Source organism: Panthera onca, chromosome B2 (assembly GCF_046562875.1).
Source record: "Panthera onca isolate mPanOnc1 chromosome B2, mPanOnc1 haplotype 2, whole genome shotgun sequence".
Taxonomy (NCBI): Eukaryota; Metazoa; Chordata; class Mammalia; order Carnivora; family Felidae; genus Panthera; species Panthera onca.
In genome coordinates, this window is record NC_138343.1 from 35,160,992 (window position 1) to 35,176,304 (window position 15,313).

Here is a 15,313-nt window from a genome sequence, read left to right on the forward strand (position 1 = left end):
GGCCTATCAATTCTGTGTCTTATTCTCCAACGGGAGGCCCCTGAAAGCAGAGTTTGGAACCCCACAGCCTGGTGTTTAAAGACCCTGGCTCTAGAACCAGACTGCTGGGTTCAAATCTCTCCTACCCAGTGGCTCTGTGACCCTGGGCAGGTCATTTAACCTCTCTGGAAAAGAAAAACTGTAATATAGCAGATATTATGTAATACATCACACTACTTACAGTATTACATCACACATCACACTAATACACATTAAGAAGTCGATACAGGGGCGCCTGGGTGGCTCAGTCGGTTAAGCGTCCGACTTCAGCTCAGGTCACGATCTTGCGGTCCGCGAGTTTGAGACCCGCGTCGGGCTCTGGGCTGATGGCTCAGAGCCTGGAGCCTGCTTCGGATTCTGTCTCCCTCTCTCTCTGCCCCTCCCCCGTTCATGCTCTGTCTCTCTCTGTCTCAAAAATAAATAAACGTTAAAAAAAAAATTTTTAAAGAAGTGGATACATGTAAACCACTTAGCACAGGGTGTGGCTCAGTATAATTGCTCAATTAATCTTGGCTAACAATTTATACCCCCACAGCAGCAGTTCTCAAAGTATGGACCAGGAACCCTCAGGAGGTGGTCCATGAGGCCAAAACTCTTTTCATAATAATGCTAATAAGACATGGAGTTTTCTAGAATTTACCTAGCAGTGATACACAACAGATTGACTGCAGAAGCAAATATGAGACTCTAACTCTCTTCTGTTCAGCCTGACATTCAAGATATTTACAAAAATGCAAAACAAGGCTGCTCTTCTCACTAAATGACTCTTGTTTTGGAAAAGGTAGTTATTTTTCAGAAAAAGTTGTTATTTATGTTGTCATTGTTAAGCGAATTAACATATAGCTTCTTAATCGCTCAACTTTATTTTCTAATAAGGCAAATATTTATAGCTAACAAATATCATAGTTGCACTGATTTCCCAGGAAGGTCAGAAAATCCTGTTTCTCCCCCTCCCTCCCACACCCTCTAACCTGAGCCCTATGTGAACTCGGGTTCCCAGGTTACCCCAGGCTTGGTCCTGTGTTCACACTCCGTGGCCACCTCTTCCTTCTCTCCCCGGGACCTACCCCATTCCCACCTGTGGCTTCTAATGAACCTAAGAGGCATGCAAGCCTGGGAACGAGCCCAGGTTTTAGAATCGGGTTGACCTGGGTTAGAACCGTGACTCTACCATTTCCTGTCCTTGAACAGATGACTCTGTTTCCCTGAGCCTCAATTTCTTCATTCGTAAAATGGGAACAAGAACAGTACCCACCTCTTCGGATTGTTGTCAGGAGCAGTGATAACTTAGGCAAAAATGCCCCTCCCCTGACAAGTAATAACTATCATCATCACTATGTTTCGTCATTATTTTTAGCCATCGAGTCCCCTGAGCCCCTTGTTGGTGTGCTCAGCTACCCCTTCAGCTGTCCCCACCTCCTGCTTCTCCACCGTCCCACAGAAGGAGCAAAACCAAGGGCCGCCTGCGATGGCAGACTCTAGCTTCGCAACACACACACCCCAACCACACACCCTCACTCCCTCGACCCCGTGCAGGGCGTCACCCTACTCCAGAGCTAAAAGCGCAATATGACAACGACATGCCAAGCCCCCAGGCTCCACGACGGAAAAAGCCCCTCTCTGCCAGTCCTGGAGCCAAAGCAGTCTTGGTTCAAAGACATGTGAGAGGTGACCATGATGGGGAATGGAGGAGCCCCGGCGTGGAGGGCAGGGGCCAGGGCCAGTCTGGCTCTGCTGCTAACTGTGGACGAGTTCCTTCCCCCTCTGGGCCTCAGTGCGCTCCGCTATAAAGGAGAAGGCACCGGGGCGCCTGGGTGGTTCAGTCGGTTAAGCGTCCGACTCTTGGTTTTGGCTCAGGTCACGATCTCACAGTTCACGGGCTAGCTCTGATGTTACAGAATTCTGTGACCGCCAGGTCAAACTGAGGAGCCCTGCCTTCCCCCAGATACCTTCCAAAGACACGCGTGGCCCGGGGGTCACAGGGAGAGCAGCCTGCCCTCTGTCACTGCTCCACCTCTGCCCCCACCAGGTCCCGTCCTGGAGCCCCTCTGCCACTCACCCTACAGTTGCTCAGCTCCTCGGCGGACAGGATGATGGTGCCACATTTCTTCCCTGGGACACCACTGGGAGAGGAGAAGATGAAAGAATGGAGAGCCAGACAAAGACAGACACACAAGCCTGAACACTCCCCGAATCAGACCTCCTCACCCTCCCTCCTCCCCCACCCAGCAGACCTGCCCAAAGCCCCTGGGGAGACAGAGTCTCCTGAAATCCATGTGGCAGTGTGGCCTAGCGCACTGCTTCCTGGGCCAGGCCCCCAGACCTGGAGCTGCCCCGCCCCCTGCTCCCAGAGAGCCCAGAGCCCCACCAAGGGTAGTGTCTGCAATGAAAGTCCTAGAAGTGGAAAAGCATCCAGACTCACCCGGAGGCTTCCAGACCAGTGGTTCTCAAACTTTCCATCCAAAGACCACTTCTGTGGGCAAAAGACCTCGTGGGCCAGCCACCCCACCCTGCACCCAGCTGACCCCCAGAGTCCCGGGACATTTCAGCTCTGAACCACTCCGATTTATCATGGGAGGGACAGCAGCAAGGGGGAGTTAAGCAGAAGGGCTGGAATGCTCTTGGGGCAGCTTGTCCAGGCTCTCTCCCACGGCTACCTCCCCTTGAACTCCTCGGCTGGGGTCTCTCCAGAGAAGAGAGCTCCTGGCCATTCGTGCAGCAACTCAGTGAGGGGGGCAACCAGGACCTGAAGTCGGCCCACGCGAAGAATCCCTTCCAGGAGGGTGAGTTCCCAAGGGTGGGCCTTCACCCAGGGGACCTGTACCACCTCTTCCCTAGGTCAGGAAGGACCCCTCCCCCAGGCACCAGCCCATCCCACTCCAGTGTTTGGGATGAACCTGGGGGTGGGGGCCCCCAGTGTAGCCAGGGGCCACTGGGAGGGAGAAAAAAATGTTACGTTGTCCGGCAGCTGTGTGACTTTGGACTCATGCCTGCACCTCTCTGAGCCTCCATTTCCTAGCCCCTAAAAATGAGTGTGTTTGTAGCCTCCATTATGACCAACATGCACACACAGTGCTATCATTTCCCTCCCCGCCCGCTTTCCTTTACAAAGTTGCAAAGCTGAGAAAATCCGGCCCCACCCCTCAGGCCAGCCTCGGGAGCAGCAGCACGCTGTGCGCAGAACCCACTTTGAGAACCACTGATGGAACTCTCCCCAGTGCCAGCTTTCGGAGGGAGGGGCTCTCAAGTAGAGGAGGCAGGGGAGCTGGCCCCAGAGGTGGGGACAGCCCAGAGCTCTCCAAATCAGGTGAGCAGAGCAGGGGCCACATCTGGAGGCTCCCATCACAGATGGGTGGCAGGGCCTGCCAGCCTGTCCCCCTAGACGTGGGGAGTGCCCCCAAAGCACCTCCCCAGCCCCGGTCTGGCCCTCCCCGGGACTGATAGGTGTCTGCCCAGGGAGACAGGGTCCTCACACCAGCCTCTTCCGCCAGTGTTTCTCCCTCTGCCTCCGGGCCCCTCTCCTATTTCCCACCTTCCCTTCCCTCCCCTCCAGACCCAACCCACTCCCACCTGCTTGGCCTTCCTTTCTCTCTCTCTGCCTTTCTGGCCCTCCCTCTCTGCTCTTCTCCCTGACTCCTGTTCCCTCTCCAACTGCTGCTTCCATACTCTCCTTGTAAATTAGCATCCACACCCTTCCTGGGCCGTGAGCACCCTGGGCCCCCTAGAGCCCCTGTCCCATATCCAGCTGCTCTGGTGGCCGGTGCAGCTGCTGGGACCCCAGCTCCTGGGAGCTCTCAGCAAGGCCAGTGGAGCTCTGCTGACTGGGCCAAAATGCTCAGCTGTCTGAGGCACCTCCAGGCTGCTCCCGCAGGCAGATATCCCCTATCCTGCCCCCCAACACCCTCAGGTGAGGACCTTCCCTCCAACCAGGAGAGGGGACAGGCAAGGAGTGGGGAGGGAGGGTCTTTGTTGCACACAGTTGCAGGAAGCCGGCCAAAAGCGGATGGTCAGGGTGGAGGCCAGGGGAATGGGGCTGGCCCACCACAGCTGGTGAGCAAATAGAAAAAGTGAGGATTTAGCAGAATCTTCTCCATGAAGAGGCGGACATCCAGCAGTGGGAGCATGGAGGGGAAGTGGAGTAAGGAGATAAAGAGAAGGGAGGGAAAGAGGAAGGGGAGAAGGGCAAGAGGTGAGAGGCCGAAGAAACCAGGCCAGGGAGAGAGGAAGAGAATGTGTCCAGTCCCTGGTGGCCACCGGAAGCAGCGCCTACCTCTGATCCCCACCCTGCTCCCTGAAGTCCCATGGGCCACTGGGCCTGGGGATGCTGGAGCTCAGGTCTGGAGGGGGGAGGGGCTGGCTGCAGAGTGGCCCAAAGCACCCACATCCTGCAAGAGGGACCCAGGCTCCTCTCTCCCCTTGGCCAGGGCTGCGTGCACGGTGGTGGGGGCAGGGACCGGGCCTGGACTCTGAGGCTCCCTCTGCAGAGCTGGCTGGATGTCTGAGGACCCCAGGACCAAAGATGTCTGCTGACCTACCCATTGGACATAGCTGGCATGGGTTTGCCTGTCCTGGAATTCAGGCTGAATGCTCCTATCCTGTGGAGAGAGAGGAAGAGAGAGCATGCCATGAGCCAAGTACCCTCGTCCTGAGAGGCCACAGCACTTGGCATCGGAATTCTTGGAGACAGGTTTCTATTCTGGATCAAACGTCAAAACAGGAACAAAAGCCATGGGCCAGAGGAAGGAGAGGTCTTCCTCCCAAGCCCTGTTGTGAAGTCCTGGGCGACCGCCCCGCAGGGGTTCTCAAAGTGTGGTCTCCGGACCAGCACCATCAGCATCCCCCGGGAATGTGTTAGAGATGTAAATTCTCAGGCTCCACCCCAGACTTGCTGGATCGGAACCTGGGGGTGGGGGTGGGGGGTGGAGCCCAGCAATCTGTGCTTTAACAAGCCCTCCTGACGATAAGCCTGCCACAGTTTGAGGACCACTGTTCCACTTCTTTGAGCCTCAGTGTGTGAACCGTGAAATGGGGAGACCTGCCGAGTGAATCTTGTGAGATCAGAGAAGCTGATTATGGTCTGGCCCAGAGGAGATGCCCAGTGAAGGGGAGCTGTGCGTGGGTCTCACTGGGGAGAATGAAGCATTTGAAACCTTCAGTGGGGGAAACAGGTGCCCCTCCTTCACCAACCCATCGTCTCCAGGATCCTGCCTGCCCTCAAGGCTGGCCTCCCCAGCCATCTCCTGCTGAGGTCCTCCTCAATACCCGCAGAGGGCGCGCCTCTCCAAAGGTGGGCTGGGTGACAGGAGGGAGGAAACAGACCCGAATGACAAATGGGAATTAGACCCAGGCAGTTGGGGGCTGGGAGGGACAGACACATACCTCACTCTGGGGGCCCCAAATTCCATAAACTTCAGAGCCCCCCAAACCTGGTCTCCTTACTCCTCCTCAGCCTGCATGACTGGCTGACCGCTTTGCCCCTACCCTGAGCCAAGGGAGGCTGGAAAGTTGGCCCATCTCTGGGGAAGCAACCCAGGCAGGCCCCCCACCCCTTTACACTTACGTGAGGGGCTTCTCCAGGCGGCTCCCAGGGGACCCCACAATCTCTCCGAGGGTGCAGAAGGCTTGGCCCAGAAAATCCTGCATACCCGGGGAACAGAAAAAAAACAGTGTCGCCCACCCTGCCCACAGCCACCCCACCTCCTCCATCACCCCATCCCTAGAAATACGAGGGCTCTGAAATGACAGGTGGCAGCATCAGACACACAGTCTGTGTCACGGTGAAGTCCGAGGCCGACCCAGACCTTGGCATTTAAGAGATGTTCAGAACCTCTGGGCAGTCGCTGGCAAAACTCACGTGTTTGGATAAATCAGGGCTCTTCGAGTCGACGTCGTATCTGCATGGGACGCACAGAGATGGTGAAGATAGCTGGGGCATCCTGCCCAGAACTGCTGGGGCCCCTGAGCCAAGCCAGGACCCCTGTACTCCAAAAACCAGTCTCTGACACAGTGGTTACCCCTGGGAGTAATGGCTGGGAGGCGCACGTGGGAGCCCCGTGGGGTGCTGGACGTGTTCTGTCTCTTGATCTGGGTGGTGGTTACATGAGTGTGAACATCTAAAAGGGCATCATGGAATGGACTCTTATATACATGTCATACCTCCTTAAAGACTGAAAAAGGAAAACAAACTTGCTCTGCAGCCCTGGCTGGTTCACAGGTGGCTGGGCCACCTTGCCCTTCGCTGCCTGTTCTCCCATCTTCCCAGCTGAGGCTCGGCTGCCCTTGAAACGAGCTCAGGACCTGGCCTTTGACCTTCCCCGACTGCGTCACCTTGCTCAGGGGGGCCCAGCCTGACCTTGGGTCTTGTCACTCAAGAACGAGGGATGCATTCAACACCTTCACCTCTTCCCTGCAGCTGGGTACCTCCCTTTATCTGGAGCCATACCTGCAGCCCTCTTCTCCAGTCACCAGGCCATCCAGGCCCAGAGGCCTTCTGCTGAGGGCACTCATTCTCGTGCTCCCCCTACCCTGAGCACCTTCTCTCTTCAAAATGTCCCCAAATGGTGACTTCTCGACAATGGGCTGCAAGCCCTCCATCAGTCCCTGAAAAGTCATTTCCTTCCACTGTATTTTTTTTTCCTTTGCTCCTTCAAGCCCCCAACCCCCTTTCTGTCCACCCTGTCCACAATTCTCTGCGACACGGTCCTTTCTAACCACCCCACGCCTTGGAAAAACAACAAAACAATGTTCCTCCTGTCATCATCTTTAACCTCAGCAGAGGGGCACTCGGCTCCTTTGTGAGACACATGCACATGCTCTGAGCCCCATCAGCCAGGTTACCTCTGCAGGAGGGGAGACTGGGGGGTACCCTCTCCTCAAACAAGCTCTGACAGAGGGAGTGGTCAATGGGGACCGCCCTGGCAGCTGGAGAGAAAAAGGCTCTCTGGAGGTGGAGTTAGAGCTTGCCCCCAAGAGCTCTCCTCAACTGGCCCCTAGAGTCAGGGCTTGTTCAGGGCCCCCCACGTAGCTGAGACAAACGGTGGGGAGCCACTGTTCTCTCTCCTCACCTCTTTTCCATCTCCTGATGGAGGCGGGGCTAGACTTCAACTAATCGTCACTTTTATTCCAGGCCAACCCTGAGCTACTACCAACCTGGGTCCTACAGTCCCACCTCCCGTCAGTGGTTCCTCCCCAAGCCCCAGCCTCAGCACCATCTTCCACTTACAAGTCAAAACGGAGGTTCTGCTTCTCCTCAAAGAAGTAATCCACGATGAATTTGCGCACAAAGTCAGGATTGAGTGTGTTGTCAATGACTTCAGTGCGTCCGAACTGCAAGAGAAAACGGGGCATGGACCTCAGGGCCAGGCTGGTGGGGCAGGGGAGAGCACTGAGCTCAGAGCCCCTCAGTCCTGGCCCCAGCAGTAATGGAAGCCATGCCTATCCCACCTCATGGCCCCCATCCCCACCCCCCAGCAAGGGTGAGACCTCTTCCATCTCTAACAATGGAAACCATCCACCCTATGGGTCCAATCTCCACTGTCAGCTTTATTCTCCTTACCTCTATCCAGGCTCCACCCAAGTTGTAAGGTTTTGATACCTGGACACCTGAGCGGGCCCTTCACTTCCCCACCTCACTGCCTTTGCCTATGTTCTGTCCTCCACCTGGGCTTCCCCTTTGTGCCAGAGGCATATCCTCCATTTCTTCAAGGTCCTTTGATAATGCTGCGTCCTCCAAGAAGCCTTCCTGATTCTTCCTCTCAGAGACTTTTACTTTTCTCTGAACCACCACTGAACTTGTGCTCACCCCTATGACCACGGTCCTTCTCTGACCGATTCCACAGTTAGGCGTGTACGTATCTGATGCCACAATTGTAAACGAAAGGGCAGAAGAAGGGATGGTGGTATCTTGGAAGATCCCCCACCTCCTGCCCTTGTATAATCCCCTCCTCTTCAGGGTGGGCTAGCCTTCATGACTCATTTCACGAACAGAACAGAGCACAAGCCACTCCCAAAATGTTACAAACAACTATGACTTCTGTCTTGGGCACCCCCTCTCTCGCTCTCATTTGCTTGCTCACTTTGAGGAAGCCAGCTGCCCTTTGGAGAGGCCCGTGTGGCAAGGAACTGAGGGCAACCTTAGGCCAACAGCCAGTGAGGAACCAGGCTGTCAGCCCACCCACCTGTAAGGATCTGAATCTTACCAACAGCGACTGAGTGAACTTAGAAGTGGACCCTGCCCCAGCAGAATCTTGAGATGACCGAGGCCCTGGCCTACACCTTGACTGTAGCCTTGTGAGAGACCCTGAGGTAAAGGAACCCACAAAGCTGCACCCAGATTCATGACCCTGTTATTGAAGTTGCGAAACTCTGGGCTAATTTGTTACACGGCAACAGATAACTGATGCATTGATGTAACTCTTGGTATCCCCTACAGCATACACTCTACAACTTTACACACATTAGGCACTCAACAATTGAATCCCCCTGAACTCCCCAAATGACATAAGGCAAGTCACTCCCATTTCTGGGCATCAGATCACTTGGAGGGTTTGTTAAAGGATGGATTGTCGGTCTCACTCCCAGAGGTTTTGATTCAATAGATTTAGGGTGAGGCCTGAGACTCTGCATCTCTCAAACTGTGCTGCTGGTGCGGGGACCTCCCTTTGACAACCACTGGGCTAGACCTTTGTACACAGGGCCCTGAGCTCCTTGGAGTCTCCCTGCAGAATGGAGGAAGGCAGTGTGGACATAGTTCCAGGCCATCTGTTCCATCAAAACAGCTCACTCTTACGTCTGTTCAACACACTGGACATTTCTGGTGAGATTTTGTTTCACAAAAGCGACGTGGGACTAAAAGATAAAGCATAAAAGCACTGTACTATATCCTTCCTGAAGGGAAGGCGGGATATTCCACAAAGTGAACAAGACAGACAGGTGCACAATAAATATTTTAAATAAGTTGCTAATATTTCTTTTTTTAAAAAATTTTTTAATGTTTATTTTGAGAGCGAGACACAGAATGAGGGTGGGGGATGGGCAGAGAGAGAGGGAGACACAGAATCTGAAGCAGGCTCCAGGCTCTGAGCTGTCAGCACAAAGCCTGACTTAGGGCTCGAACTCACGAACCGTGAGATCACGACCTGAGCCGAAGTCGGACGCTTAACCGACTGAGCTACCCAGGTGCCCCAGTCGCTAATATTTCCGAATACATAAACATGTTTTTTCAAATTGGGTAGTAATTGCCAAAATAAAAAATTAATCCTGAATACTAGTCCTCCTTAATGGGGCTCTGCAATCCAGAATAATGCCAGTACCTGGGCCCCTCTCCCGTGAGGTGGGCAAGGCCCCGTTATGTAGGATCTACCCCTGCACTCACTTCTGCCCTGAATTAAGTTAGAAAGCTGCAAAGAGAACCCCCATCTAAGGCAGTGTGGGTTCAGCTGAGAGCACTAGATTTGGAACCTTCTTGCCCTCATTCCCTGTCAAGTGCACCTGCTAAGTCTCTCTCCAATCCCTCTGTCTTCGTTTCCTCTGTTGCGGCCTTGGTCTGGGCTTACCATTTTCTTACCTCAACTTCCGCAGCAGCCTCCTAGTGGGTCCACTAAGTGGGAACATTCCTAATGCTTGAAGACTCGGCTCCCGGGAAGTCCTGTTCTCCAACTCCCAAGCCCTCCCCTGTGCTCCCATAATTCCCTTCACACCCCTCTTGCTGCACTTACCATGTCCCCTGATAATGATCTACTGAGGCTGTTTCTACCCTACTAGATTGAGCTTCTCGAACAGCGGAGGATCCAAGCTCTCCTCATCTTTGCAGCCCAGGACCTGACATTGTCTAACACAGTCACAGGCTCATAGTCGCAGATGATTAACAGCCCCAGGAACTGAGTTAAATATTTTGCACCGTTTTACCTTATTTAGTCCTTTTATGGTAGGCTTCCCCATTTTATAGATGGGAAAACACAAGCACAGAAAAGCTAAGCCATTTGTCCAGGGTTTCACAACTAGTCATCGCTGAGGTCAAGTCACAAGCTAGGCATTCCGTCCCATGCTCTCTAAGCCACATTGTGCTACACATGAAATCCCTTGGGAGGGCAAAGACTCATAACTGCTCCCAGCGACTGGTACACAGTAGGTACGCAGGAATTGTTGAAGGAAGGAAGGTTGAGTGAGGGAATGGATGAGCGGGTTTCAGTCCCAACCTTATCACAAGCTAATTGTGGGACTTCATCAGAGCTTTTCAAAGCTCCAATCTCCTTACTTCTTGGGGGTATCATCTAAGTCAATTACTGATTCAACAGTTTTTAAGCACTTTTCATAGGCCGGACAGTGTGCTGGGTGCTGAGCTACTAAGGGAGCATGAACCCTTCACTTAAGGACTTCTCTATCACAGGTGGGACAACTACAACACCATGTGACAACAGCGCTAACAGAGCTACATACAAACGTCTACGACAGTCCCCTGCCTGCACACCAGAAGCACCATGGAGGTGTGAAGGATAGTGAAATCTACAAAAAAGCAGATTACTGGGTGTTCTGCTTCACATACTAGCCCAGGTATCGGACTTCATAGAGATCTGCACCTTTCATTATTGTTGAGCTATTTTACAACTCTGTAAACTGCCGGAAGGAAGCAGAGTGCAAAGGATTCTTTTTTTTCTTTTTCAAGTAGGCTTCTAGCCCAGAGTGAAGCCCATGAACTCATGACCCTGAGATCAAGACCTGAGCTGAGATCAAGAGTTGGACGCTTCCCACAACTCTATGGTCGACTAATCTTTGACAAAGCAAGAAAGAATATCTGATGGAAAAATGACAGTCTCTTCAACAAATGGTGTTGGGAAAACTGGACAGCGACATGCCAAAGAATGAGACCGGACCCCTTTCTTACACCAGACACAAAAATAAATTCAAAATGGATGAAAGACCTAAATGACAGGAAACCATCAAAATCCTACAGAAGAACACAGGTAACGACCTCCTTGACCTCGGCTGGAGCAACTTCTTCCTAGACACGTCTCCGGGGGCAAAGGAAACAGAAGCAAAAATGAACTACTGGGACCTTATCAAGATAAAAAAAACTTCTGCACAGTAAAGGAAATAATCAACAAAACTAAGAGGCGGCCTACAGAATAGGAGAAGATATTTGCAAATGACATAGCTGATAAAGGGTTAGCATCCAAAATCTATAAGGAATCTATCAAAGTCAACACCCAAAAAACAAATAATCCAGTTAAGAAATAGGCAGAAGACATGAATAGACACTTTTCCAAAAACAAGACATCCAGATGGCAAACAGACACATGAAAAGATGTTCGACATCACTCATTATCAGGGAAATACAAACTAAAGCCACTATGAGATACCACCTCATATCAGTCAGAATGACTAATATTAACAACACAAGAAACAACAGGTGTTGGCGAGGATGCAGAGAAAGAGGAACCGTCTTGCATTTTTGGCAGGAATGCAAACTGGTGTGGCCACTCTAGACAACAGTATGGAGGTTCCTCAAAAAGTTAAAAATAGAACTACCCTACCATCCAGCAACTTCACCACTAAGTATTTATCCAAAGGATATAAAAAGAAAAACAGATTTGAAGGGGTACATGCACCCCAATGTTTATAGCAGCAATATCAACAATAGCCAAACTAGGGATAGAGCCCAAATGTCCACTGACTGATGAATAGATAAAGAAGGTATGGTATGTATGTGTGTGTGTGTGTGTGTGTGTGTATATATACGTATATATATATATATATACACACATATATCATAGATAAAGGATGGAATATCTATCTACCAATAGATAAGGAAAGCTTATATATATATGTGTATGCATGAAGGAATATTATTCATCAAAAAGGATGAAATCTTGCCATTTGCAGCCACGTGGATGGAGCTAGTGGGTATTATGCTAAGCGAAATTAGTCAGAGAAAGACAAATACCATATGATTTCACTACTATGTGGAATTTAAGAAACAAAACAGATGAACATATGGGAGGGGGGAAAAGAGAAAGGGAAACAAACCATGAGAGACTGCTGAAGATAGAGAACAAACTGAGGATTGATGGAGGGAGGTGAGTGGGGGATGGGCTATATGGGTAATGGGCGGGGGGGGGGGGTAGGGGGGCGCCTGGGTGACTCAGTCAGTTAAGCGGTCGACTTCGGCTCAGGTCATGATCTCGCAGTCCGTGAGTTCGAGCCCCGTGGTCCGTGAGTTCGAGCCCCGCGTCGGGTTCTGTGCTGACAGCTCAGAGCCTGGAGCCTGTTTCAGATTCTGTGTCTCCCTCTCTCTGACCCTCCCCCATTCATGTTCTGTCTATCTCTGTCTCAAAAATAAATAAACGTTAAAAAAAAATTTTTAACAAAAGAAAGCCATAAGGAAAAGAAAATACATTTATAGTACTATACTGTATTTATTGAAACAAATTTGCATATAAGTGGATCAGCAAAGTTCAAACTTGTGTTGTTCAGGGTCAACAGTAGGTGTGTTGTTTGAGTCATCTGAACCAGTTGTAACATCTTACTGGTTCCCTCATTTAATTAACAAGTTAAATAAATCTTTACCATGTGTTCATTTTATATTTGCATGGGAGTCATGCTTTTACCTTTTAAAAAAATGTATCCTTTAACAGCAGCTTTTTTAAAAAGCTCAAAGCCCCCACACAGACCTATGAAACCCGATCTCAATGGGTGGGGCCTAAACAACTGTGTTTTTTTTCAGTTTCCTAGGTGATTCTAAAGTGCAGTTGGAGTTCAGAACCACTGATGGAGGAAGGAAGAAAACTAACCTTGACTGAGCCCCTTCTGAACGCTCAATAGATCGAGTGGATCGTTATCTCATTCAGTTCTCATAAAAACCCCCGTCAGTTACTACCCATTTTGCAAGTGAGAGAATCAGAGAGGTTAAATACCTTGCCCAAGGTCACACAGCTAGGCAGACCTGGGACCTAAACGCAGGTATGTCTAATCCAAAACCCATTATATTTTTACTTCATCTAACATCTAACAGGCCTCCTCAAGTACGATGAAAACCAAATAAAGATGAAGTTTACTTCACAAGTATTTATAAAATCCCCACTGTGTGCAAGGCAATGGCGAGGGCACAGAGGTGAGTAAGACTGGGCTCCTGCTGCATCCCCTAAAATTCAATAACAATCTTACAATGTATAATCCTCGTTCCAAGAGAACTGCTGCATTTTCCTCTTGTGCTTTCTAATTGTTAATACCTCTAGTCTTCAGACAAAAGGAAAATTTCTCTGACACCCAGGTGTGAGAGAATCCTCCTTTCAGAAAGGGCTCTGCCACCTCCTCAATGTACTGCTCTCCCAAACAAAGTAAAAAAAAAAAAAAAAATCCCTCTGGCTGAATTTTAGACAAACCCCAGTCCAGAAGGAACAAGCCTTGGTGCGGTCTCTCTCCTCACCCGACTCTCCGCAGAGATGCAAGGAAAACACCCATTAGGCAAGATGACGGCGCTGCTTTTAAAATGGCACTTGAAGCTTCACTCGAGGGGAATTCCCTGGAGAGTGATCTCTGCCAGAGAAGAAAATGGAGTTCCCCCGGAAACAGGACTTGGAGCAGGACTCCAAGGACCCCCGAGATTTCCTAGCACAGGAGAGGGGGCAAGAGAGCCAGGCTGGGCAGTGATGAATTTCCAGCACACAGGGGTAATTAACATATGCCAGTCACAAACAACTGTGAAATCTACAACCTAGGGATTTACTAAAGATGTTTTATAGCCTTCATTACTTTGGCTAATAACAAAGGGGGGAAAAAAGGGAAAACTTGGGTTTTGAACATCCAAGAAGCAACCAGGTCTCTGCCAGGCCCAATTTACACACCTATTAATGACACTAGGAAACAACCTAACTGATGTATAAAAAAAAAATCAATTTGGTTGTATTTCCTTCCACACAGAATTACTGTTTCCAAGCCACAAGGGACTTGGACAGATGAGGTATTAGCACCGAGCAGTGGGAATCACATGAAAGCATATAGTCTTTTTTTTTTTTTAACTTTTTAAAAATGTTTATTCATTTTTGAGAGAGAGAGAGACAGCGCGAGCAAGCGTGGGGGAGGGGCAGAGAAAGAGGGAGGGAGACACAGAATCCAAAGCAGGCTCCAGGCTCCAAGCTGTCTGCACAGAGGCCGATATGGGGCTTGAACCCACGAACCGTGAACCGAAGTCGGACGCTTAACTGACTAAGCCACCCAGGTGCCCCAAAGCATACAGTCTGAATGACATATGGCAAATCCTGCTTGGGGGAGAAGGGGAGAATGGGTTAACCCCTCACCAACCATAATCAGAGCCAACCCAGCCCTGAACACTCTTCCAGCTCCCTGTCCCTCCCTCGGTCCATTCTGAACTCCTCTGTCTACACTCCAGGCTCTGCAGATGGCAGGCAGTATCTCACATTGCTCACAACCTGGGGCACAGGCCCCCAAACACCAGTGGACATGGGATTTCTCTGATGAGCAAAGCTGAAGGCAAACCTCGAAATCTTGGTTTTACCAAGTGATTCTCATGCAGAGGGTCTTGGAGAACTGTTCCCAATGAGACAAGGGCAAGTGTGGACTGGGTAGGGCACGGTGTGAAACTGGGGAAGGGGCTGAGTGATCTGAAAGAAAGGTGAGGGGGACCTCCGTGGGCCCCAAAGCCTGGAATAGTCTCCCAGTAAGGGAGAAAGAAAGAGAAAGTACAAACAAGTAAGAAACCTGGAAATTAGGGTATTCGCCCTCTGAAAAGCTCACTTCTTGTCCCTGGCAACAAAACCCAGCGGGAAAAGCTCCTGACATGCCACAAAAGATGCTCCCAAGGGCTCCTAAAACCTCTATGACTAAGCCCCAAGAATATCAATTAAGCAGCATTAATTACATATCATCAGTTCCAGTGAGACCCTCAAAGGGAAGGCAGACTTAAACCTTCTTTGAGAACTAAATTAAATGGCTCCCCGGGGCTCTGCTACACACAGAAGTTGAGAGTTACGGGGGCGGGTGGGCAGCTGTCCCAGCAAACTGCAAGGGCCACTGCAAGGCTGGGATTGAGAACCCTGGTCAGGCAAGTAAGGTCTTTCCGTTCTACAGCCAGCTATGAGGCCAGGAGGGGGTGATCTTCTGTCAAGACCTGGGCCTCCTGACCTCCAGGGGGGCATAGGGCTGGCAGTTAGGCGTGGACTGATTTGGCGGCTTATTCTCTGCTGCCCCCACCCGACCCCACCCCACCCCACCCAGCTCCTTCTCTGTCCTGCTCTACACTCCAGGGGATCCTTTCCCT

General features: G+C 50.9%; 1 protein-coding gene across 2 annotated transcripts in view; it reads right to left on the reverse strand.

Moving 5' to 3' along the window:
• Positions 1-15,313, reverse strand: part of CPNE5 (copine 5) — a 95,202-nt gene that overhangs the window by 46,086 nt on the left and 33,803 nt on the right. Inside the window, exons 4-9 of one of the 2 annotated variants that reach the window (XM_078446860.2) lie at positions 7,262-7,365; positions 5,894-5,933; positions 5,600-5,676; positions 4,575-4,634; positions 2,462-2,512; positions 2,099-2,162 (exon numbers count right to left, since the gene is read on the reverse strand). In XM_078446860.2, the coding sequence (XP_078302986.2) occupies positions 2,099-2,162; positions 2,462-2,512; positions 4,575-4,634; positions 5,600-5,676; positions 5,894-5,933; positions 7,262-7,365 (396 nt within the window). The remainder of the gene's footprint in view (positions 1-2,098; positions 2,163-2,461; positions 2,513-4,574; positions 4,635-5,599; positions 5,677-5,893; positions 5,934-7,261; positions 7,366-15,313) is intronic. The other variant, XM_078446861.2, reaches the window with a different exon arrangement.